The sequence below is a fragment of the Pseudopipra pipra genome, chromosome 20 (assembly GCF_036250125.1).
Source record: "Pseudopipra pipra isolate bDixPip1 chromosome 20, bDixPip1.hap1, whole genome shotgun sequence".
NCBI classification, from domain to species: Eukaryota; Metazoa; Chordata; class Aves; order Passeriformes; family Pipridae; genus Pseudopipra; species Pseudopipra pipra.
In genome coordinates, this window is record NC_087568.1 from 10,891,718 (window position 1) to 10,916,313 (window position 24,596).

Genomic DNA, 24,596 nt, shown 5'->3' on the forward strand with positions numbered 1-24,596 from the left:
CCATGCTCTCACAGGTATGGGATGGGGACATATCCCCAGTGTGGGGGGCTGAGTGAAAAGGGGGAGATGCTGCTGCTGGTTGTGGTGCAATAGGGATGGGGATGCCTCTGGCCTGCGTTGGGTGGGGCCCCTGACATCACAACCCCCTGATCCCCCAACCTCCTGACCCCTGACCCCCAGCCCTTGGCTGCCCAGGCAGGTCAGATCGGGTACACTCAGGGCATGCACGAGGCTGGGAGCACTGTCAACGTCCCCACGGCCACCCCGCACAGCCAGTACCCGGGGGGACACGCCGGGCTCCAGTGGGAGGAGCCAGGATAGAGCTCTGGCCCCAGAGAGTTGGCAGGTCCCTGCAGGGATGGGGACAGCCTCGTCGCTGGTCTAGGGACATCCTGTCACCCCGGTGCCAGCACCTGGGGGATGTGATTGGGGTGCAATGGGGTGTCAGGGGATTGCGGGAGGGGATAGTGAGGGCTGCAAGTGGAGAGATGGGGTGGATCTGGGGGACGGTGCTGGAGTCAATGGTGAGGGGGCAGAGGGGTTGGGGAGCTGCAGTGAGGCAACGGGGGGCAGCAGTGAAGAGCTGGGGGGCAGGCGAGGAGGTGGGTGAGGGCTGCACGGGGCTGCATGTGGTGAGATGGGGGCTGGGGGCTGCAGGGGGTGTGCACAGGGACGCAGGGTGCGGGGGGAGGCACAGTGTTTCATGGGGTGCCAGGGGACAGGAGGGCATCAGAGGATGCCCGTGTGGGGCTGTGTGGGGGGCACTGGGGGGGGCTGTGCCCTGGGTCAGCCCCGTGGGCCCCAGCCCTGCTCCCTGTGGTGCAGCACCCGCATGCTGCCATCTCGGAGTGCTAAATATAACCCAGTCCCTGGGAGCAGACACTGCAGCATCGCCCTCGGGGTCCATCCTGCACCACAGCCCCCCAGGGACCCCTCCCCGGGGCAATGGAGGTGCCCTTCAGTGCTCAGCACCCCAAGGTGCAGGCAGTGGTGAGGGGAGGGTGTGTCGTGCTCCGCGCGTCCCCGTGGGGCAGCTCTGGCCTGGTTCACCCACACACCCATCACACCCCCCATGCAATGTAGAGCAGGGACACGTGCAGGGTCCCACGTGGTGACAGGGTCCCCCCGGGTGTTTGAGCCTCCCCTCCCTGCAGGCTCCATCCAGTCAAAAATGCCCCCAGCCAGGGTTGAGCTGGCGCTTCTCCTGATGGAGCTGCTCCACTTGGTATAAATAAATATTCCTTGGTGCCACAGGGGCTGGGGGCGACCCACCTGCCTCTGCCTCCTGGCCTGACCTGTTTTGGTGTGCCCTGCTCCTATCCCGTGCCTCGGTACTTTGCCAGGGCAACACATGGCAGCGCTGACACCGGGAGTGGCACGAGTGCCCTTGCAAAGCCCAAGCCCAAATCTCTGCCCCCAGAGGCACAAGGACATGTGTCCCACGGGCACAAGGACATGTGTTTCCTGCAGGGCTGTGTGGGCAGGGCAGTGCTCACTACTCACTGACCTGGTTCCCCGTGCAGGAGGAAGGGGAAGGGGGTGGGGGGTGCTGTGTGGTCCCCCACAGCCACAGGCCTGGGGAGGTGCCCACGGTGTGTTTCCAGGGGAGAAGGGCAAAGCTGGGACAAGTGGATGGTTGCACAAGCCCGGCATGGCTGGGCAGGAGGACAGGGAACAGCAATATCACCAGTCCCTCAGCAGGGATGGCGGGGATGGGGAGGGGTGACAGCCCAGGGGGGTGATTTGCACAGGGTCTGTGCAGAGCCTTGGCACGGCACCCAGAGGAGCCCAGCAGTGATAAATACAGAGCAGCAATACCAGGCTGTGACCACGGGTGCCAGCACCCCCCAAATGGTATCCTGGGGGGATCTCGAGGGTCTGACAACTCCCTGCCACCCACTACCAGCCCAAAGGTGGCTGAAAGCCTGGAGGCATCCCCATCCCTGTCCCCTCAGGGTACAGGTGCCCCCAAGGAGTGTCAAGGAGCAAGGGTGCAGAGGAGCTGCACTGTGACTCGGGCACTGCCTGGCTGGGACAGGGCCCCCATCTGAGCCTGGTTGCCCAGCCAGAGGCAGAGTCCAGACCCTGCTCAGCCCTGGGACACTCCTGCTCCATGGCAGCCATGGGCAGGTCCTACGTGGGCATGGCCCCAGTGCCGCTCACCACAGGCTCCTCCACCCGTGTGCTGCAGGGACAGAGCCGTGTTTGCTCTCTTATCTGCCTGAAGGGCACGGCCTGAGCACGGGCTGGCACGGCACGGCAGGGGCTGGGAGGTGCCGGGTGGGGTGGGCACCCCTCTCAGGGTGGCTGGGGAACACTGGCTGTGCCCATCCCCTCCTTGTGTCACCACTGGGCCCCAAGGGGACAATGCTCAGCCTGGACCAAGCACTGAACTCAGCTGGACATGGCTGTGGTACAAATGCAGGTTGTATTTCCAATCCACGCTGGGGAATCCCAGGCTGTCTGTCATGGGCGTGGGTGGCACAGCCCACGGCACAGCCCATGGCACAGTCCTGCTCTGCCTGCAGAGCCCCTCTGGTTCCCAGCCCTGTGCCAGGGATGTTCCCAGTGCAGGAAGGGGTCCCACTCCATCCGCCCTTTGCTGCTCCAGGGCTGTGTCTCCTGGTGCCCCGTGGGGCACCGGTGCTGCCCAGCTTCGGGGTTGCCTCCCTTGGCTGTCTGCTCCAGCTCCTCCGCTGCCTCAACCACTACGGGCTCACCGGCAGCGCCAGGTCAGGGTCACAGGCCTGCTTCCAGCTGGCACCACAACCCAACTGCAGCCCCGGGGCAGAGCAGGAGCAGGGCTCCTCTCCCCACACACAGCTCAGCCTGGGGGCACCAACCCAGCACTATTTATCGAGGATGAGGAAGAGAATCACCATGAGGACGATGGGGAGGAAGATGAGGAGCAAGCTGAGCATCTCTGCCGCCAGCAGCAGCGCCAGGAGCAGGAGGTAGCAGCAGCGGCAGCGGCGCTCCAGCCGCGCCAGCCCGTGGATGAGGCAGGGCGGGTACCGGACACAGGGCAGGCACCCAAACATGCGGCTGGTGTGGAAGCGCACCTGGAAGCGATGCTCGAGGGCACCGGCCAGGCCGGGGCGCCGGGGTGGCAGGGTGGGGGGCCGGGGGGTGGCCAGGGTGCCGGGGGAGCCGGGCTGGGCGTGCAGCAGGAGCAGCTCCTCTTGCAGCTTGCAGATCTCCCACTCCAGCATGGGTGTCTTCTGGCGGCAGATGGGGCAGCGCACGCGGCCGAACTCAGCGCCGGCGGCCGTGTCCATGATGGCGCGCAGGCAGGCGCGGCACAGCCCGTGGCTGCAGTTCAGCAGGGCCGGTTTGTGCCGCTGGTCATCGTAGGGCTCCGTGCAGATGGGGCACTCGTCCTCACTGCCCGCCAGCACGTGGCATGGCTCCGCTGCCGCCGCCATCTCATCGCTCGACATCGCCTCTTCCTTGCCAAAGAGGCTCAGGATAGAGCTGGAGGCGCTTTCCATGCTGGGAGACACCCCCCACGGAGCTGGGCTCTCCCTGCAGGGCGGGATGGGGCTGGTGGTGGTGGCAGCAGGAGGGTCCTGCCCTGCAGGTGGCTCATCATGCCCAGGCAGGAGCGGCTCCATTGCATCCTCCGCTGGTGGTGGGTTCCAGTGTCCCCAGGCAGCAGCAGACGCCTCTCCACAGAGTTGGGGTGGCTCCCCAGGGTCCCCTGGCCCCACAGTCTCACTCTCACCCCACTGCCTGGCACAGCCTTCCCCACTAGCCGTCTGCACAGACTGGGGCCCAGGCTCTGCCTCCTCGCCTGCTGCTGCCTCCATGAGGACAGCAGCTCCAAGGCCACCCCCCTCACCCACCACCTCCGGAGACCCCTTGGGGCTGGGCGCAGGACGTGGGTGCTGCTCCAGGGCAGCAGGCAGCCTTCAGCACGGCTGCCAGAAGGGTTTGGAGGCAGCAGCATGTGCACAGAGTCCCACCATCCCTCTGGCGCAGTTTGGGGCACCCTCCCAGACCAAAGGGTCAGGAGCCATCAAAGCAGGGTGTACCCCCATCATCCTCACCGACAGAACACCCCAAGAGGGGCATCACCATGAGCATCCAACAGCCTCTTCTTCCTCCTCCTCCTCTTCCTCTTCCTCCTCCCCAGCACCAACGCAGTCCTGACCCGCCACGGTCCGGCGGGGAGGACGCGCTGGGCGCTGCCTGCTCTGCCAGGAGGGGTGCAGGCGTGGCGGGCACCCGCACAGGCAGCTGCCTCCTGCTGCGGGCCAGGCAGGGCTGGGGCCGAGCCTGGCTCTAACCAGTCTGGTTTGTCAGCTTCTGGAAGCGGCTCAAATGCAGCAGCCCGGGGCAGGAAGCCATGCCCGCGCCAATCAGCTCCCGCCGGAGCCGGGGAGGAGCCGGGCCCACGGCCGCCTCTTCGCCTTGCCCAGCACAAATGGAGCCACCTCTGCGGCCAGTGCTCCCCACACCCCTGCCCCTGGGCATGGCAGCATGGGCCCCTCCAGTACAGCCCCCCAGCTCAGAGACCAGCACAGCCTCCCAGCACTGCTCCTGTGCTCAGCCAGCACAGCCCCCCAGCACAAGCCCTGTGTTCCCCCAGCGCTGTCTCCCCGCTCAGAGACAGTACAGCCGCCCAGCACAGGCCCTGTGCTGCTCCAGTCCAGCTCCCTATCCCCCAGGTCAGTCCCTGTGCTGGGCCATCTCTCCCTGCCATATCCCACAAGCAGTTTGCAGGGCTTGGAAGGAAGTATCCTGCCTGGATGAGGGGATGGTGTCACCAGCATGATGACTGCCATGCAGGAGCTCTGCACTGTCCCCCGGGGCTGTCCCTGGGCCATGGGGACACTCAGTCCAGCCAGGGGTTGCAAGTGCAAGAGCTCCTCAGGGCAAAATAGAGGGGTGGGGAGCCCCAAAACCACCCTGTTCCCCCTCCCTGTGGTGCCACAGCTCGAGCAATGCCCTGGGGCTCTGCTCTCCCCTGCAAGACCCCATGACTCGGAGCGTGGGAGGGTGGCTGGGTCACAGGTGTGGTGTGGCATTGCTGTCTCTTCCTGTCCCAGCCTGCTCCTAGGGACTGTCCCTGGCTGATTCATGCCCTGGGTCCTAATTGCTATTTACATGGTGGCACCCAGTTTGCTGAACTGGGGGAGGAAGGTGGTGGCACTGGTCCCACTGGGACATTGGCAGGGCCAGGAGGGTGCACAACCCCAAGGCTGCAGGGAAAGGGCTGGAAGCAGCTCCCAGGATGGGGTGGAGGACAGATGCAGCAGAGCAGGGAAGGCAATAACTCAGCAGGAGCTGGCACACAGAGCTCAGACCTCAGCATTAAGCAGGCTCAGGATGATGAACCGGCGGCAGAGACAGAGGGATCGAGGCTTCCTCCTGTGCCTGTCCCTGCTGGCCTTGGCCACTGGAGACAGGGGGAACAGGTCTGTCCAGGCAGCCTCCTCCTGCAGCAAACGCTGCTGACTAATGCCAGGGTGGAGAGACTCCCATGCAACAGTTCACTTCCTCTGGGCCTTCCCTCAAACAGTGGTCACTGCCATTGCTGGCTCCAGCAATGCCCAGCAGTGCTGCCCACCCTTCATGGAGACCCCCGGGGCTGGAGCCCCTAGGACAGCAGATCAGCCAGCAGCATCCCCCCAGAGACCCCTGACCTCTGCTCCAGCGGAGATTGGGCATGGGGAGCCAAACACAGCCCCCCAGGAGACAGCCCCCTCCCACACCTCCCACCCTGCTGCCATCAGGGAAGGGCTGGTTGGGTAAATCCACCCCCTCGGACAGGCCTCTGCCCAGGCTGGGGTAACCCCAGCCCAAGGAAGATGCCAGAGGCAGATCACTGTGCTGGCTCCTTTATTCAGACAGTTTGTGGGGAAGGGGGAGGCAGGGAGCCAGGCTTAGGACCAGGTTTCAGACTGGAAGCGCTGGGACCGTTCCAGGGCTGTTAAATGCTCCTCTGCTTCCGAGGGCGACAGGCCACCCTCCAGCTGCAGCACTGACTGCAGGGCCTCGGCCACCGCCACCGGCATCTGCTTGGCATTCCTGGGGGACAGAGCAGGGGCACAATGCAGCCAGAAAGGAAAACCAGGGGCAGCACCCCAGTGCTCTGGGATCAGGGGGCAGCAGGGCAGTGAGAATCTGTCTCACCCTGCCACATGGGCTGCCTGGCACGGGATAAATGACAGGCTTGTCATCCTACCCCTCCCTCGAGAGCAGCCCCATTATCCACAGGGCTTCCCAGTGCAGGCATTTGCAGTACCCAGACCTCGGGGAAGGAGCATCACAGCTCGGCAGCCTGAACTGCAGCCCCACATGGCTCCATTTGCCAGCATCCTCATTAGAGGGACACAAGGAATATGCATAGAGTTGGAATTTATTGGCAGGAGGGCAGGAAGCTGTCCTTTCATCTCAGGAATCACTCAAAGTCAAACATGTCTGATCCTGAGCTGGGTAAGACACTGCTGGGAAGGAGCAGCCGCTCCCGTCCTGCTGCTGCCAGCTCTCAGGAAATCCAAGATGATTGGTTTGATAGTGACATTTGGAACTGAAGCCAGTTCAAACCTCAAAATAAGAGAAATAGAGGAGAAGACACGAGCCCCTGTGCAAAAAATACCCAAATAGAATTCAATGCTTTCAAGCACAATTATTTCTTAGGGGAAATCAGAAATTCAGACTTTTTTTCCTGGATAGAGTTTCATTTGATGAACTGCCTGTGCGACAAAAAAAAAATCTAATAAAAAATTTCCCAGGCTGCTCCAATTGGCACGAGCATCTGGCAACGTCCTTGCTGTTTCCCAAGAACAAGGCAGAATTCTGACTTGCTGTTTGAAGCTGATTAACATCCCAAAATACCCAGAAAGGAGGTCTTCTTTTTTTGGAAGAGTCTATTGTTTCTGAGTCAGGCAGTGATATGCAAGTACAAGATAATGGAGCTGGGCTTTGTGATGGAAAACATGTCAAATAGCTATTTTTTTCAGAAAAGGAGAGACATTTTCAACCTTTTTGCCCCTGGGCAAGACAAGCTGGGAACAATTCTGTAGCAGATACAGCCCTGGCTCCCCAGAGCTGGCCTGGCTGAAGGCAGACATGACCCAGGGACACTGCTCAGGGACATACAGCTCAGGACTCACTTTATCTTAGTCTGGCTGAAACTCTGAATACTGTTTTTAGGGGGGAAAAGGCCATTTTCGGGCTTGCCCACCTGCACCTTCCTGTCTGGCACCCCACAGGCAGTTCAGAATCTGTGGGCCAGGAAAGGGAAGGGTGATCCTGGGAGTCTTTCCACATAGTGTGGGCTGTTCAGTAGGGGAGGGACAGTGCCCTCTGCAAGTGGACACTTGTACAGGGAGGACAAGGATCCCACCTGCCTGATGGGGGCTGAGGGACACCCTGTGCTAGGGACAAGGCCCTCAGCCTCAGAGCAACCCCGACACCCAAAACACCATCCTCACGGCCACCCAAAATCCTGCCATAGGGACAGTTGTGCAAGCCTGTTCTTTCCAAGACATTGATCCTCTTTTGGGAGTCCCCAGGGTATCTCTGCCAGCACCAGAAAGTAGGGAATAGGATCAAAGAAGTAGGAAAGGGGATGGAAGAAGGACCCAACAGCTGCCCAATAGTCTCAGCATTTGGGCTGTGGATGGTGGCACAACTCACGTCCCAAGTGCACCACACATGAAGCCCAGATCCAAGGGTAGGAGGGCCCAGTTTGGGGTAAGGGCCCAGGAAGCCCTGCAGTGCAGCGAGGCCCGGCAGCACAGGCAGCAGTGCAGGCAGCAGTGACAGACAGTGTGGCGGGAGACCTGGCCTCCACTTCCTGGGCAGTAAACAAGAATCTCCCTCTCCCAGGAATGCAGCAAGGCCAGTCTGGCCCCACGAGGCGCCGGGGAAGTTCCTGCTGTTGCACAGGACAGGCAGGAAGGAGCCTCCTGCAATTGCTGCTCGTGTCGACAGCAAGGCCCAGGTTTGCACAGCCCTTTCCAGGTCATGGGGTGCACCACAAACACCATCACCAGCCTCTTGCCAGCTCAAGAGCCCAAAGCATTTCACAACCCTCACCCTGGGCAATGGGGAGCAGTCCCCTCTCCTCCCTGTTGTGCAGGGAGTCACGACGGCAGGCAGGTCAAGGGCTCTGCCCAGGAAAAGAGGCGCAGAGCTCAGAGCAGAGCTGCCAATGCTCTGCCTCCAAAGACCAGACTCCACCTTTGGCCAGCAGTTCAAGATGTCCAACTAGTCCAAGACAACCACCTGGAGAATGACTGTGCTGTCAAAGGAGACTGGCTGTGGTGCCAGTCTTGTCCCTGCCCCGGGAGGCAGTTTTGCGTGTGAAGAGCCAGACAGAACATGCCGGGGTCCCAAAGCTGTTGCTCTGGAGCCCTGGTATATTATGCTTTCAAAACCTTCTGCCCACATGAGTGGCCATGGGCACCACACAACCCTTTTCTCTGATTTCAAGTGAGAAACAACCCTCTGAGCCCAGAGCTTACAGAGCAGGACACAGGGAGAGGAGGAACAAGCTGTCCCTCTGCAGCAGCCACTGCAGCCCGCAGGGACCTGTCGGGGTACGGGGTGTACTCACTCCAGGGGCTGAGCTGAGGGAATGTCTCCAAGCAGGTGGAGAAGCAGCAACACGCAGCCCCACTCCCCCAGTCCCTGCGCAGAGACCCCTCACTCACCCAGCCAGGTAGACATGAGCATTCCCAGTGCTCAGCAGCTCCCACACCAGCCTCCGGTTCTCCTGGATGCGGTGCTGAACATAAACCTTCTCCTCCTGCGGGTAAACAGGGCACTGAGCCTGCCAGCCCTGGCAGCAGCCACAGCTCCTGCTCTCAGGACTCTTCTCAGGGGCTGTTTGCAAGGGTTCAGGACAGCACAGCCCCCCAGAGCAGGGGCACTGGGAAAGCAGTTGGATCAATGACCACACAGGGAAGGGGAACCCCACATCTGATGTCAGTGCACTGAGATGGGCTGGAGGGAAATTGGTGCAGCAGCAGGAGCTTCAGTGAGGACAAAGTAGCCCTCCCAACTCTTTAGGTGTCCACTGGCTAGGACCATGAGGTGGGGAGGCCCCACGAGGATTTCCTTCCTGCCCTCTCCCCTTTTCTCCCAGCACAGGCAGAGGAGGCTCTGTGGCCTCCCTGTGCCAAATTTCCTGCAGGATAGGGACCCTTCCCCACACCCCTGGCTGCTGCAGACCTGAAACATCTTGGAAGGGCAGAAAGCTTGGAGGGATGGCCTTGGTCCCATTCCCTGCCTCTCCACTGTGCTCAGGGACTGGCTTTTGGCACAGTACAGCCCAACTAAGGAGAGTTCCCAAAGGGTTAATCCTCAAGACTTCAAGAATCCAAGCAACTGCCTACAGCCCTGGCTCCTGCCCAAGAGAACACCATTGCTAGCGTGCCTGAACTCACTGCTGGCCCAGAAGGCTCCTGTGACAAGGGGGACACTGTGATGAAGGCCAGGTCCCGTGCTGGGCATCCCACTACACCCGGTTTTGCACAGCAGTGAGCTGAGCCACAGGCACAGCCCCCTCCCCACACCCCCTCCCCACGTCCAGCCCCAACACCAGCACGGCTCTCGCTGTGGCTCAGGGCCGTGTGCTGCAGGCTGGAGGTGTGTGTGGGAACAACCCCGAGCAGCACCAGCCCTGGCTGTCACAGGAGCTGGTCCTCACGTGGGCAGCAGGTCCCACAGCCCCACTGGCTGATTGCACTGGAGTGCCAGGTCGACCTGGGCACGGCTCCACAGCTCTGAGTGGTGATGCCCATCATGAGCACCTCAGCTCTCAGCTTTGCCTCACATCGTTAACAGTAATGAGCTGAGTGCTGCCAGCCAGGCTGGGGCTCTCAGGGGGTCATTTAAGGACCTGCAACTGCCCAGAAACCAGAGCACTCCAGTGACAAACTGGGGTCACAGTGTCTCAGCTAAACCCTGGGGCATCCTGCTCAGAGTTAGAGGCAGCCACGTTAGGCTGGGATCAGTCTGCACCGTGATGTGACAGGAGGTCACTGCAAAGGGCACCTTAAGAGAGAAGACGGAAATCCTGCTCAGCTATGGAGCATCTCAGCCCCTGCCTGGCTCTTTGACAACAAAATTTTTGATGAGTTAAGGGCTGTGGTATCTCCTGAAGCCCAAGGTACAACGGCCCAATGCAGCTCATCCCACCTGGCTGTGCTCCTGCTCACCTCCTGGCATGGCTCAGGGGCAGGAGACTCTCAGGACAAAGTGCTTTGGCCTGTGGAGCAGGAAGGGACTCCCATGGGAGTCCCATCCCTCCAGAGTCTGTGAGGGCAGGAGGTGGCTCTGGCAGCTCTCAAGACTCCGGGAGCAGCAGGTCCCCCCTTCACTGGTCAACCAAGAACCCTCTGCAGTGCTGCTCCTGTTCATCACAGACTTGGAAAGCCTTCACAGAAGCATCCAGCTCATGCCTTACAAGTGAGTGCATAAAAGATGCTGGACTCATGTCAACACATGCACACAGTCAGGAGAAAGGGCTGGTGCAGCTGAGCTACCGTAAGATCCCCATTCCCTTTTTATCAGATCTCTGTTCCAAAGCCAGGCTGAGCTTTCAGTGCCATCAAGGGACAGGGCAAGGCAGTGAAACAGAACCCCAGCTCAGGGAGCCTCTCTGGCAGCATAAAAAGCCCTGCAGCCCTGAGAATGAGAGCTGCTCACCACAGACACTCTCTAGGAAACCAGGGAGCAAAGTGAGGGGCTGAGTTGTGGGGATGCTTGTACCTACAGGGAACTTTCTCCTGGATGGCTGAGACCTGGGGAGAACTGGCACAGAGGCCAAGCTCCCTGGGCTCAGCCACTGCTCAGAGGGACACAGTGAGAAGGGTGGTACTTAACCAAGGAAAATTATTGCCTGGTAACCCTCCGAGAGGCTTGTGAGCCTTTTATCACTCACGTGGTCCAGCCAAGCAAAGCTGGCTAATGCCTTATCTGCTCCAGTGCTCTCCAGCCCCGTACCAGCAGCCTTTCCAGTCACACATGTCCCGGCAGGGCCCCGGCACTGCAGAGCTGGGGTGCAAATCCCAGCCAGCACCGAGGTGTGTGGGGCAGTGAGGTGACACTGTGCCACCCCACTAGATTCCTCACAGGCCATGCCAACAGCTACAGGGGACAGACACACTGACAGAGTCTCATCAGTGCTGGCTGAGACACTTCTGTATCCACCCTCCTCCTCTGGGAACTAACCTGGTCCCTGGAGAAGGCTGTGAAGAGTGTCAGGAAGCCCTTTGCCACCAGCTCTTCCCACTCTGCCTGGCAGTAGAAGTCCTTGGATTTCTGTCGACAGCCAAAGAAGAGGCAGTTCCCTGCAGAGAGCAGAGCACAAGGGCTGTGCTGGGAGGACCGAATGCCCTGTGAGTGCTGGGCACTGCTGCTGCCCACGGGACCTGGGGCTGAGAGCAGAGGCTTCCACCTCTCTGCTGCACCTGCCTGGCAGCCCAGGCCTGGAAGAGCCAGGAGCCACGTGAGCATGAAGCCAAGTGACCTGTGGCAACCAGAGGCCCCTGTGTACTGGAAAAGCAGGAGGTGGGGAGCAGGTAGAGCAAAAATTGTCCCCCAAGGCTGCCTGTTCCCCTCCACCAGCCTCAGCTTCCTGCTGAGACTCATGGCTGAGTCAGGGGAATGAGAATGGGACAAGGGTAGAGGCACAACTCCTTGTGCAGGAGCAGATGAGCTCAGTAACCCATCTTCACTCTCAGAGAGCCAAGGAAGCTTCTGCAGAGCCCTACGCTGACCCAAGGAGCTGCCCTGCAGCACAGGCTGCACACACAGGCTCTGGTCCTCACCTGCCCCTGAGCCCAGCTTGCTCCCACTCAAACACAGCAAACCCTGCACCCGTCCACACCCTCACGAGCCCCCAGTCCCTCCTTGCTGTCTGCTGACACAGACCTGTCTGCAGCGAGGGGCACCCCAAATCCCTCCCAGGACCACCCCTCACCTCTACGTCCCTGTGCCACCCGCTCCTGTATCGCTGCTCGGAAAGGTGCCACCCCTGTGCCAGGGCCAATCATGATCACGGGGGTGGCAGGGTCAGCTGGGAACTTCATTCCTCCTTTCTTCACCCAAAGAGGCACCCGGACATCACCTGCAAACAAACAGACTGAATAGCATCACTCCACCATCCCTGCCCCTGGCACAGCCTGCAGAGGGGGAGCCAGGCATCCAGCTCTTCCAGGATGCTCCAAAGACATGAACAGCACCTGGCTCACCACCCCAAGCACCAAGGGCACACCCTGTGCGTGTGAAAAGTGCTTCAGCTGACTCAGCATCTCCTCTGCAAGAACCTGAGTGAACCCCAGGGCAAGGCAAGAGCCCCTCAGCACCTGGGCTGTGGGACAGCCTTCTCCTCACACAGCCCGTGCCAGGGAGGACAGCAGGGAAGGCAGGCAGAGATCCCAACCTGGCTGGATGGAAGGGAGGCCACACTTAACTCATCTGGGTGAAGAGCCCCATGGAGGTACTCTGAGAAGCCCCTGTCTTGCCCTGGACCCATACAGAGGAATTCTCTACCACTCTGCAGTTGGGAGACCCCATGAGGTTGTCACATTTGCGTGGGGACCCACTGGAGGTGGTTTGTGGTTAAAGTAGATGAGCAGCACACACAGGCTTTGCAGGACAGGGTGGATGCGCTCAAAGGAAGGACCAGCCTTCCCAGAGCTGGGGCTGCAGGGCTGGAGGTGTCCAGCAGTCAGAATATTACCAGCTCCAGGACACCAGGAGCAGCCATCAGGGGGACAGCAGGGCACACTCGGGAGCAGGAGGGTCAAGCAGCTGGGAGAAAACCAGGAGCTCAGAGGATGCTAGAGGAGCACACCATGCTCTCAAGAAGATGGGAGCAGCAAGGAAGAACAGCTACCTGTGAGTTCAGCTTATCCTGCCAAGCAAGTGTGCTCCAGCCCCCACGGAGGTGGTGCTCCAGCCAGGACCCAGGCAGCTCCAGCACGTGGCCAGCACACACACAGCTCCACCAAGGTCCCAAGGGGTCACTGCTGGGTGCTGTGACAAGCACACAGAGTCCAAGCAATTACCTTGCTCTGGATTGAGAGAAGCCAGCCAGGTAGAGCAGAGCCCACGGCGGGGTTTGCTGAGCCGTGTCTTGTACTGCACCACTGCCATGAGGATCTGGATCCTGTCAGGGTGAGCCTGTGTCCAGACAAGAGCCACGAGAAATGAGGAGATACCCAGCACAGTTTCACAGGAAGGGCCCAGCACCTCCTCCAGGGACAAAACCTGTGCCCAGCTCCTGCCAGGGTGCCTGCAACACTCATCCTAGCCCAAAACAGCCACTTAGAATGGAGCACGCCCTTACCCAAAACCTTTCCAATGGTTTTTCCCAGAGCAGCACTGCTGCAGGAATGCTCTGCACAGTTGTCAACAGTGACAGTGACCGTCCAAGCCAAGAGGCCCCCATGGAGGACAAATCCAGCCGTGCATTGGGCTGATGTCTGCCAGCACTGGGGCCAGGTCCCACTGCCACCTCCCGGCAGCACAGGGAGCAGCACTCCTGCTTGCCAGGGCCACCTGGGGCACTCTCAGCCTTCACAGCACCACATCCCACTGCTTCTGGTGACAAGGACACCAGACCTCTGAGGAGCAGTGGGACAGCACTTATTGGGCTGCAGGAGAGCAAGTGCCCTAATCTGGAGGCTGGCACAGCCCTGAGGTTGGCACCAGCAGATCAGGCTGCTGCAGACTCACTGCAGAGCAGGGGTTTGGGTGGGCTATGGGTGTCCAGGGGCCTGGGAATAGTGCTTGGGCACCCAAGGCATGCACAGCCAGCCCAGGCCCTGCCATACCCCCAGCTTAGAGCCTGACACGAGGCCTAAGGGGCTGAGCTCTTACCAGCAGGGAGGAGGCGATGGAGAAGGCACGGGGTCTGATGCGAGGGATGAGGTCCAGCAGGTAATCAGCTGGAATGGCACACGTGGTGTGAGGGAAATCCCACAGGGCCTGCAAAGCCAAGAGGGGTGAGACCTGCTGCACCCCAGAAGACAACCTGCATCCCCCTAGAAGGCAGCCTGCCTGTTCTCATGTGCCAGAGGCTGTCCCACATGGCTGTGCCACGCTGCCCTCAACCAGAGGCACCCCACCGGGCACCTCTGAGCACCAACCACCCGACTGTGTTCATTGCCCTCTGCCTCTCAGGCTGCAGCAGAGAGCCCACCTCAGAGCGAGAAGGATCTACAGCTGGTCTTAACTGCCAGTGGAAATTCACAGACACTTCATAAAGAGGATGAAGTAGATTAAATTCCCCAGCCAAGAAATTATGGCTGATCATCTGCCTGGGTGCTTTCTGGCCTGGCACAGCCCCCATGGAGCAGGTGTGTCCTGCTGCCCCGCCTCACCTCCAGCGTGGTCCTGCGGGGCCGGTTGCAGTAGCTGTACAGCTCCTCCTGGCCCTGAGCAGAGCTGAACTCCTGCAGCTTCTCCCGCTCCAGCTCGTTGGTGGAGAAGTAGGAGAGGAGCTCGAAGAAGGAGCGCCGTGGCACGCAGGAGATGTCCAGGTAGTGGGTGACCAGGTGCCGGATGGTGCAGGGCTGTGGCAAGAGGGGAGGGAGGGATGTGCCTGCAAGGCAAGGCAGCAGGGAGAGCTCAGGGCCAGCCCTGGGGCCGGATGCCTGGCACTGCCTGTCCCCACACCAGGGCAGCCCTGCTGCCTGTGGGCACCCACACGCTGCACCAATGCCCCAGTGGAGCCAACTTCAGCTCCCACTGCTCCCACCATGGGGCCTCACTCCCTCCTGCTCTCCCCAGTTTGCTTTTCAAGCCCACAGATTTGGCAACAGAGGAAGTCAGTGGTGTTCAGCTGTCCCTTGCTTTTGGGAAGTGCTTTGGGATAATGCCTTATCCATATGGCTCCCACCCATTCTGCACACAATGCAATGGAAATAACCAGTAGTGTCATGTGTCAGCCTGTCCTTGTTTCCTTTGTATGTCCCAAGGGTGTGAGGAGCAGCCTGAATTTTTCTTGGGTTTGCCTGCCAGGCAAAAATTCCAGCACGGACAGACACAGGAAAGGTGGAAGGGGAATAGGTGCTCAGGAGACAAGAGAGAAAACTGTCCCAATTCCATTGAGACTGCAGAGCCACCAAGGGCTCTGAGGGGCCTCCAAGGGGTTTCTCTGGTTTTGGAGCTCATTTGTGGTTGCAGAAACACCTGCAGGAGGTCCGTGGGGTTAAAGTAGAGTGGGGAGACCTGCACTCCCCTTACAAGGAAGCACAGGTTTCATGACCTGGGTCTGAGGAGGCTGCAGGATCCTCCCCACCCTGTGCAAGGTGCTGCCAAGGCACAAGGCCCAGGTGGAACCTGGCACTGCTGGATTCCTCCCACAGTCACCCTGACCCTGTGCAGGATGCACACGATCACAGCACTGGGAGAGAAGGACAGTCCCCATACTGCCAGACAGGCAGGTGTCCTGTATCCATCTGACACTCCCAACTCCATGAACCAGGTCTACAGCAAAGGAAGAGCAGAGCTGCAGGCTGGGCCAGTGCTCAGGGGCTGCCCTGTCCCAGCAGGGAGGGAAAGGAGCAGTGGGCAGGACCTACCAGGCTCCGTGGGCTTCAGCACAAAGTGTCTGTCTGGGTCCAGGCGCAGGAGCTGGCAAAACTGCTGCACGTCCTCGGGGCAGTTCTGGGGCTGGATCATCACCACGTCCCCTGCACTAAACCTGTGGATGCAGCAGGAGCTGCTGAGCACAGCCCCGGGGCAGAGCCACAGGGAAGAGCCACGGGGCATAGCCATGGGGCAAAGCCACAGCCATGGCATGTCCACCCCGACCAGCAACCAGATCAGGGGAGGCTAATTCCCAGTGTCACCAGCGTGCTCTCTTATTGACAGGCAAGGAGAACTGGTCCATGGGCAGGACCCCCACTGCCACACACCCCTGACTTTGTCATGGAGGAGGACCACGTCCTCAGGGCTGCAACATCCCATATTAGTGGAGACAGGGAGTGGTAGAGGAGGGCAGGCTACAGGAGACCTGGTCCCACAGGACAAAGCTTGGGGGAGTCAGGGAAATGCTCACGTGATCGCCGAGCCCGTGATGTCGAACTCGATGAGCCGGACGTCCTGGAAGTGGGACTGTGCCGTGACCCGCTGGTTGGACACCACGGGGGCAGCAAAGGGACAGAGCTCGGAGGGAACAGCCCTGAGCGCTGTCGGCTGGAGAAGGGCACCCTCGGGGGGTGGGGAGTCCTCAGGCAGGTAGTGCAGGGTGTATTTTGGGGGCAGGCTGTGGAGAGGAGAGCAATGCAGTGGTTACTCCATGCCACAGCTCCTCTGCTGCTCCAGGGCGAGGCCTGGAGTTTCCCACTGCATCCACCACCCATCATCCCTGTTCCCCAGAGCTGGCTTTGTAAGGGAATGCAATGCAGACTGCCAGGAGATTCCAAAGTCTCCAGAACAGGCAGAGGGAGGCTGGCTGGGCACACACACTCTGCCAGGGGCAGAGGCACATCAGGATGGCAAGATGGGCACAACCTGGCTGGGGCAGCTGACACACACCCACGGGGGACAAAGGGACACACCATCCAGAGAGAAGTGGGCCACCAGTGGCCAAAGAACAAGGAACACTTGGGACACCAGTAGCTGTGTGGGAAGGGTTCCTGGTCAAAGCAGAGCACATCTCCACTCTGGAGAACAGCCAAGGAAGTGTGGCACTGCACAGCAGCCAGTCCCTGCTGGGGCCCACCCTGCCCACCCTCTGCACCCACCGTGTGTCTGGGCTGATGATCTCAAGGCCAGGAGGGAGAGGATACAAAGCGAGGATCTTGTCCCATAAGGCCACAAGCCATGGATCAACCACTGCATCCGGCCTGCAAGAGGGAAATTCAGGCTGCAGCAGAACATCATCATCCCTTAGGGCCCAAGCCCTGCTACCCCTGCACCTGCCCAATGCTGGGCCAGCCCTGCTCCCCTTGCACTGCACAGTCACCCCAGGCTGTTCCCTTACAGCTTCAGGTCTGGGAGGAAACATGTCTCAGACACTCTAAGCACTCACTTGCTCTATGGGGCCCAACCACTGACACCTGAACAGAAGCACAAGCCCCCTGAGCACTACCTGTGGCCATCACCAATTCCATGAGCCACACAGAGCCTCTGCCCCATGCCAGGTGAGCACAGGTCAGGCTGCTGCAGGCACGTGGCTGTGTGACACAGCCATTCCCCGCTCTGAACAGGACTGGAGCTGAGCCAGGAGATGCTGGCACATCCTGGGGGTCGTGGGACACCCCGGAGAAGCAGGTGACCCAGGTCCTGGCACAGAAGCGTTATGAGCAGAGATCAGCATGTTCACAGAGCTGCTGGAGCAGCCCCGTGGTGGGAGCAGCACACTGCTGTTCCCCAGGCACAGCAGGGCTATGTGTAAAGCACACAGAGCCCTGCCAGCAGCCCAAGGACAGAGCTGTAGTGCACCCCAGGGCTCCCCCTGCCACACCTCCCCATGGCTCTTACCCCAGATCATGCTGGTCATCTCCCAAGGCCACTGGCAGCAGCGGGTTGCCCCCAAGCTGTAGCACCCGTTTGTGCAGCTTCTTTGCAACAAAATTAAACCTAAGCAGAAAATAACACAGCTGTGAAGGCAGGGCTGCTCCAGCAGCACAGCAGGCAGTGCCCACAGAAGCCAGCACCTGCTGCCAGGGCCACAGGAGCAGCACAGAGGCAGCAACACAACCTGGCCTGTGCCCTGCCCAGTCTGTGCCCCAACCTAGGGCAGCTCACAGGAGCAGTTGCCTGCCACTTGCTGGGCCTCACGGGCTGTGCCTAGCTCCCAGAAGGGACTTATGGAGGTCCTGCTTCCCTTCAGGGACTCAGAACACTTCCTTCACTCCAGCCCCTCACTGCCCCATGGAGCTCTGGCACGCCTACCCCTCCCACCACAGCTCTTTCAGGCACACGGGAACAATCTTTTGGGATAGAACTGGTACCAACAGGGCTGGCTGCCATTTGTGTTTGATGTCTCCTGTTGTCTTGGCCCACTGGCAAGTGGCACAGCCTGTGCTGTGGCACAAAGTTGCTTCCCTGCAGTTCAGATGGAAAACTGAACGGCTGCAACAAATGACTGACACCTGATGTCAGACCCACTGCAGCAAACGACCTGCTTGGAGAGGCTGGGGGGGAAGAAATGGGCAGAAGCCTAATTCCTGAGATTTGGGAGGGACACAGGCTGGTAGAGCAAGGATTTTTAAGGCTGGTGGGAATTTCATTTCATCCAGAGTCAGACTCTGTCTCCCCCCACCCCCTCCGTTCTCCAGCCACTCTGGTCCCTCCCGCAGCCAGAGCTGTGAGGAGCAGCCATTCAGGAGCTGCAGAACTGCTTACTTGGGGTAGGATGAGTCGCCAAGGCCCAGCACGGCGTAGTCCAGCTGGCACAGGGACCCGGGCGGCAGGTTCTTCCGGAACAGAAACCGCCAGAACATCTATGGAGGACACAGCTGAGGAGTCCTGCTGCTGCCCAGGCAGCCTGCCCTGCCTGCCAGCCCCCAGATCCCTGCTCTGCCCCCATCGGGCCCATCCTGAACCCCAACACAGGGGGGAGCACTCCTGCAGAGGTGGCCTCTGAAAGCCCCCTCACCAGCTCCCTGCTCATGTCCCATGAGAGGTGACTGGTGCTCCCCCCTCCAAAAACAACCACTGCTCAAGCTGCTTCTAGAGAGAATTCCCTGGATCAGGAACATAAAAGCAAGATGGACAGGAACATGTCCTACCTTCATGTTATCAGGTGGGTCTCCCTGGCCGGTGGTTGCACACACAAACACCACCAGTGGCTCATGGATGAGGTTGGCCTGTGGGCACAGACATGGAGAGGCATGTCCAGGTCAGCAGCCTACAAACTGCTCTGGGAGAGCTGAGGGTGTTCACCTGGAGAAGAGAAGGCTCCAGGGAGACCTGAGAGCCCCTTCCAGCACATAAAGGGGCTCCAGGAGAGCTGGAGAGGGACTGGGGACAAGGGATGGAGGGACAGGACAAGGGGGAACGGCTTCCCACTGCCAGAGGGCAGGGCTAGATGGGATATTGGGAAGGAATTGTTGGCTGTGAGGGTGGGGAGGTTGCCCAGAGAAGCTGTGGCTGCCTCTGAATCCCTGGAAGTGTCCAAGGCCAGGTTGGACGGGGCTTGGAGCATCCTGTTCTAGTGGAAGGTGTCCGTGCCCATGGCCAGGGGTGGAATTGGATGATCTTTAAGGTCCCTCCCAACCCAAACCCTTGTGTCATTCTACGAAATACGTGTCCTGACTGTCCCCACATGGCTGCCCACACCACAATGAGCTCCCAGACTGACCACGCTTGGAATAAAACCCACAGCCCCGCGTGGCACGAGCTCCTCCATAGGCCCTGCAGCAGCATCTGCTGCCCACCCACTCCCCGCAGCACCAGCCCCTCACCTGGCAGGGAAAGGCTGAGTGTCTGTGACTCCATCCCAGGAGTCCCTGCTCCCTTTACCCACCTGATTTAAGGGAGCTGAGTTAAGCACAAGCTGCCCCCAGGGAGGGCACAGAGCCAGGCCCTGGTGACACACAGCAGATCACAGCAAGGGTGGAGGATACCCAAGTGGCAGAAATGGGGCTGGTGGGGATGGAGCAGGAGCAGCAGTGCCCAGAGTCCCCTGTGTGTCCCATCTCACCAGGTCACAGCTGTCCAGGGCCTCCACCCTGCACTGCAGGTGCCGGCGCGTGGCCTCTCTCCCGATCCTCTCAGCCATGTCTTGGGCCGTCCCCGTCTGGCTGCCAAAGAGAACGAGGAGCTTCCGTTCTGCCATCTGCAAAGACAAACCAGAGCCACCACCCAGAGGGGAAAGGAGCTGGGGGGGCAGAGCTGGGCCTGCCCTGGGCCCAGCAGCACCAACCCCACCCAAAGGAGCACCAGGGACTGGGGGCCAAGGTGACGTGTGGGGCTGACACAGCAAACAGCCCAGGAGTGTGACTAGCTGGGATCCAGCACTGGGATACAAGGCTCGTGGGCTCTCTTCCCACCCCTGCACAGCGCTGAGGGATTAACGCCGTGTCCTCGCCTGCAGGAGCAGCTGGGACACACTATGCTCCTTGTCCCCACTGCCCCGCCACGGAGGGACTAAAATGCACATCCTGGCTCGTTTAACTGCCCTCATCCCCACAGGGTAAGTGCAGCCCTGGGATCGGCGGTTCCCCATTGCTGGTTTTAGCTTTCCTGTCTGCCCTATGAATTCCCCTCACTTGAAGGGGCCTGGGGAAGAGCCTGGAGCTCAGAGACAGAGAAAGGTGTGATCAGACACACACTGCTCTCAGCCACACTGCCAAAGAGCAAGGCCCTGTGTGTGACAGGGAATCCTGCAGGGAATCCAGCCCCAGAGGGATGTCTGAGCTGCAAACGGCTGCTGTCACCATGTGCCCATAAAATACTAACAATAAATTACATGATAATAATAAAAAACAAAATCACAGAATCACAGACTGATCTGGGTTGGGAGAGATCTTCACATTCATCCCATTCCACATCCTGCCATGGGCAGGGACACCTTCCACTAGCCCAGGTTGCTCCAAGCCCCGTCCAACCTGGCCTTGGACACTTCCAGGGATGGAGCAGCCACAGCTTCTCTGGGCAACCTGGGCCAGGGCCTCCCCACCCTCACAGCCAACAATTCCGTCCCAATATCCTATCTAGCCCTGCCCCCTGGCAGTGGGAATACATTCCCCCTTGTCCTGTCCCCAGTCCCTCTCCAGCTCTCCTGGAGCCCCTTTAGGCACTGGAAGGGGCTCTGAGCTCTCCTGGATCCTTCTCTTCTCCAGGTGAACCCCCCCGGTTTTCCAAGCCCGTCCCCAGGGCAGAGGGGCCGCAGGGATCGGGATCCCTGGGGGATCTCCCGGCTCTTCGGACTCACCATGGACCGGCCCCATCCCGCCGTGACGTCACCACTGTGCGACCGCTACCGTGACGTCACACAGCGGCCGAGGGGACTCCCCCGCCCGTTCCGCACTTCTTATGACGTCATCAATCACCGCGCCCCTTTGACGTCATCGCCGCGCGCCGCCCGCGCCGGGCGGGCCGAGAGCCCCGGGCGGGTCGGGCCCGGTGCCCCGGACAGGGCCGGTGCCGCTCCCCGGCTCTGCCCCGCGCCCCCCGGACCATGCTGTTCTCCCTGCGGGAGCTCGTGCAGTGGTTGGGCTTCGCCACGTTCGAGCTGCTGCTGCACGCGCTGGCCCTGCTCGCCTTTACGGTGCTGCTCGTGCTCAAGGTGGACGGCGCGGCCGCCGCGCTCTCCTGGTGGGTCGTGTTCGTGCCCTTCTTCGCCGCCGACGGGCTCAGCACCTACTTCACCACCATCGTGTCCGTGCGGCTGTTCCAGGACGGCGAGAAGCGCCTGGCGGTGTTGCGGCTCTTCTGGATCCTCACCATCCTCAGCCTCAAGTTCGTGTTCGAGATGCTGCTGTGCCAGAAGCTGGTGGAGCACACGCGGGAGCTCTGGTACGGGCTCATCATGTCGCCCGTCTTCATCCTGCTCCAGCTGCTCATGATCCGGGCCTGCCGTGTGAACTGAGGGTCCCCGCGGGGACGGGGGGACGGGCCCGGGCCTCAGGCTCCCCTCGGCGTTATCCCTGTGCAGAGGGCGGCGTCAGGGTGTGACAGGCTGGTGACAGGCTGGTCGGTGCCCCAGCTCGCTGCCGTGCCACAGAGCACCACATTCCCCCAAAAGCTCCCGTTGTGCCGCGTTCTTGTTTCAGCCCTCCCAGCCCCCGTGTTGTCCTGCCCTGCGAGCGCTGCTGAGTGTGCCAGTTATTTTATTGTAAAATAAAAGTGCGTTGAAGGATTGGGGTTCATTTAAAACTTTTTCCATAGAAAGCAGTTGTGCCTAAAACTGCCGCTTTGAGAGCAGGAATTGCCTGGAGGGTGGGTGGGTGCTGTAGATCCCTTCATACCCCCCAGACCTCTGCCCTGCCCTACAGCAAAGCTCATTGATTCCCATCTGTCCCCTCACTTCCCTGAGCACTTCATCCCGTCAGAGCTCTCTCAGAGTTTTGTGGGGCTGTGCTGTGAGCCGGAGAACACTGATACGTGTGGTTTTTAGCAGATGTTTTTTGTATTTCACTTCCGTTCCCTACGTCTGGAAGTAGGAGGCTGGGGAGGGCAGGGCAAAGGGCAGGACCATGCACTGCTGATGCCAGTTGTGAAGGGGGGTGTCACTGAACCCTGACTTTGCTGTGAAACACTGTGCTCAGACCCCAGAGAGCAGGAGTTCAGTATTCCATGTGGAAGTGTGGATCAAGGTGTCAGATACCAGTGTCACAGGGAGGTCCCAGTGCCAGGGACACCCTGGCACCCCTGGTGTCCAGCTCCCACCACAAGGGTGTTGGGAACGGCTAATGAGCCCCTCACCCTCAGCTCAGCAGCCTGTGCTCCTTCCCACCCCGTGTGTCACAGACCTGTGTGTTCTGCTGATGTTCCCTCTGACAGAACATCTCCTGGCAGCCAGGGCTGGAGGGGAAGCTCTGGCCCAGCTCTGGCTCTGCCCCCCCAGTCTCCCCTCTGCCCTGGGGTCTGTGCAGGTGGGGTCAGGGACAGGAACTGCCCTATAAACAGCTGTGTCACTGCTCTGTCAGCTCAGAGGCCCGAGGGGCACCAGGGATGTATTGGTCGGGCTGATCTCCCCAAGAGATCCTCTGATGACAACGGGACCAGTGGCTGCTCCTCTTCTCTCTGGAAAGGGGGTGGGAACTGAGGAGCTTCCCATCAGTGACAGAGGCTGTCCCTTGGTGCTGCTGCTGGCTCATCCTGGCTGTTGTGGAATGGCAGTGGGACAACCAGCAGCCCGGGCCAGCAGGATCCATAAACTGACACATATTTAGCCCAGACTGGTCCATACTGGGGATTAGATGCTCAGTGTGACCTGCTCCCACTAGCCTCTATTCAGGTAGCACCTGGCTCCATGTCCCTGGTGACTCCAGGTGGCCCATCCTGGGCTGGCTCCAGGGCATGGGTGAGTACAGGACAGGAGCACCACCCCCCCTTTGTTCAGTCCTCCCTTGGTTGAGGGAGGGGATTGTCCTGCTCTGCTCTGGTCTGGGGCAGCCTCACCTCGAGTGCTGGGGGGCAGTTTGGGCACTGTAATATGAGAAAGATGTGAAGCTGTTAGTGTCCAAAGGAGGGACACGAGGATGGGGAAGGGCCTTGAGGGGCCATACAAGGAGCATCTGAGATCACTTGGCTTGTTCAGCCTCAAGAAGGGGCTGAACTTCAGACTGAGGGGAAACTCATCGGGGTTTGCAGCTTCCTCACGAGGGGCAGTGCAGAGGCAGCTCCGATCTCTCCTCTCTGTGACCAGGGGATAGGATCCAGGGAATGGCCTGGAGCTGTGTCAGGGCAGGGTCAGGTTGGATCTCAGGAAAAGGTTCTTCCCCCAGAGGGTGGTTGGCACTGACCAGGCTCCCCAGGGCAGTGGGCACAGCACCAAGGCTGCCAGAGCTCAAGGAGTGTTTGGACAATGCTCTGAGGGACAGGGTGGGATTGTTGGGGTGTCTGTGCAGAGCCAGGAGCTGGACTGGATGATCCTCGTGGTCCCTTCCAACTCAGAATACTCTGTGATTCTGTGATACTTGCACACCCTGAGGTGGCACTGGGCCCTAGGTTTAGGGACCTGCCTCACAGGAGCTCCTCCTCCTTCCCCTTGTGATGTGGTTTCCCAGGGCTCAGTGTCAGGGCTGAGCCGTAATGGCCCCAAGTGCTCAGGTCACTCCACTGGGAGCCATTTGCTTACCTGGGCCAAGGACACCTGGGAGGAGGTGCCTAACTGCTCCTTGTCACCTCCACCTCACACCAGTGTGAGTTCACCCACACTCAGTGTCCCCATGATGTGGTTGTGCCAACAATGCGCCCAGTCACCCGAGTGCACAGGCCACGGGTGTCCCATCCCCTGCCATCACAAGAGCTGTGTCAGAGCAGCCACAGGGGCACTGCCGTGGCACTGGGGAGGGGGAGGGCCGTGTGGGGGCCATGGAGGTGGGAGGAGAGCACAGCTGGGGCTGGCAGGGTACAGTGTCTGCTGCCAGGGCTGAGGAACAGGAGCTGCAGCTGGTGGGGGACACCAAGAGGAGCAGGATGAGCAGCAAAGCTCTGAGTCAGGAGGGGACACTCACTGAGTGGCCCTGGGGACCAGCGGTGCCTTTGGACACTCCCACAGCTCCCAACCACCAGCTAATTAATAAACTAAGGAAGGGGCTCATCAAAACCAAAGAAGATCAAACAGATGAACACATCCCTCAGCCTCGCTGCGACGCTGCCCAGAAACGGGGATGTTTCCTGCTGCCCAACCCCAGCAGGACCATCAGCCCCAAACTAACACCAGCCCTGTCAGCAGGGCGTGGTGTTTGACATGGGAGCACAGTGCCACATCCCCCCTGTGCTGTCCAGCTCCCCTGCAAGCAGCTCTTACAGCATTTGGCAGCTGCCTTGGGGAAGAGCCAGCGGTCGACGTGTCCCAGCTCTGCTCCTCCAAGGTAAGGCATTACCCTACCAGGGCATCCGGGGACATAAGAGTGACACAATGGCACTTGGGGTGCTGCCTTGATGGGGGTGCCAGGGGAGGGGGGGATTGCTGTCAGCTGGGACCAGCTGTGTCCCCTGCC

General features: G+C 60.3%; 3 protein-coding genes across 6 annotated transcripts; 1 reads left to right on the forward strand and 2 right to left on the reverse strand.

Moving 5' to 3' along the window:
* Positions 1 to 2,409: 2,409 nt before the first annotated feature.
* LOC135425202 (E3 ubiquitin-protein ligase RNF186) lies at positions 2,410 to 5,730 on the reverse strand. Its single transcript, XM_064677272.1, has one exon. It carries the CDS (start codon positions 3,807 to 3,809, stop codon positions 2,850 to 2,852), a length of 960 nt encoding a protein of 319 aa, XP_064533342.1. The 5' UTR covers positions 3,810 to 5,730; the 3' UTR covers positions 2,410 to 2,849.
* A 97-nt stretch (positions 5,731 to 5,827) lies between these two features.
* On the reverse strand, positions 5,828 to 20,988 carry NDOR1 (NADPH dependent diflavin oxidoreductase 1). Of its 4 annotated transcripts, none has more exons than XM_064677267.1 (15): positions 20,858 to 20,988; positions 19,625 to 19,759; positions 18,711 to 18,788; positions 18,325 to 18,422; positions 17,458 to 17,556; positions 16,719 to 16,820; positions 16,031 to 16,237; positions 15,552 to 15,673; positions 14,349 to 14,569; positions 13,846 to 13,953; positions 13,032 to 13,146; positions 11,942 to 12,088; positions 11,191 to 11,309; positions 8,667 to 8,761; positions 5,828 to 6,033 (listed from the first exon to the last, which is right to left on the reverse strand). In XM_064677267.1, the coding sequence occupies exons 1-15, from the start codon at positions 20,858 to 20,860 to the stop codon at positions 5,889 to 5,891; spliced, it is 1,794 nt and encodes a 597-aa protein (XP_064533337.1). In that variant the 5' UTR covers positions 20,861 to 20,988; the 3' UTR covers positions 5,828 to 5,888. The 4 variants fall into 4 exon arrangements, with proteins under 4 accessions (XP_064533337.1, XP_064533341.1, XP_064533340.1 ...); XM_064677271.1 differs by lacking the exon at positions 20,858 to 20,988 and adding an exon at positions 20,012 to 20,192; XM_064677268.1 differs by lacking the exon at positions 5,828 to 6,033 and adding an exon at positions 6,347 to 6,589.
* On the forward strand, positions 20,983 to 21,784 carry TMEM203 (transmembrane protein 203). The gene has a single exon (XM_064677274.1). It carries the CDS (start codon positions 21,104 to 21,106, stop codon positions 21,512 to 21,514), a length of 411 nt encoding a protein of 136 aa, XP_064533344.1. The 5' UTR covers positions 20,983 to 21,103; the 3' UTR covers positions 21,515 to 21,784.
* The last annotated feature ends 2,812 nt before the right edge of the window (positions 21,785 to 24,596 follow it).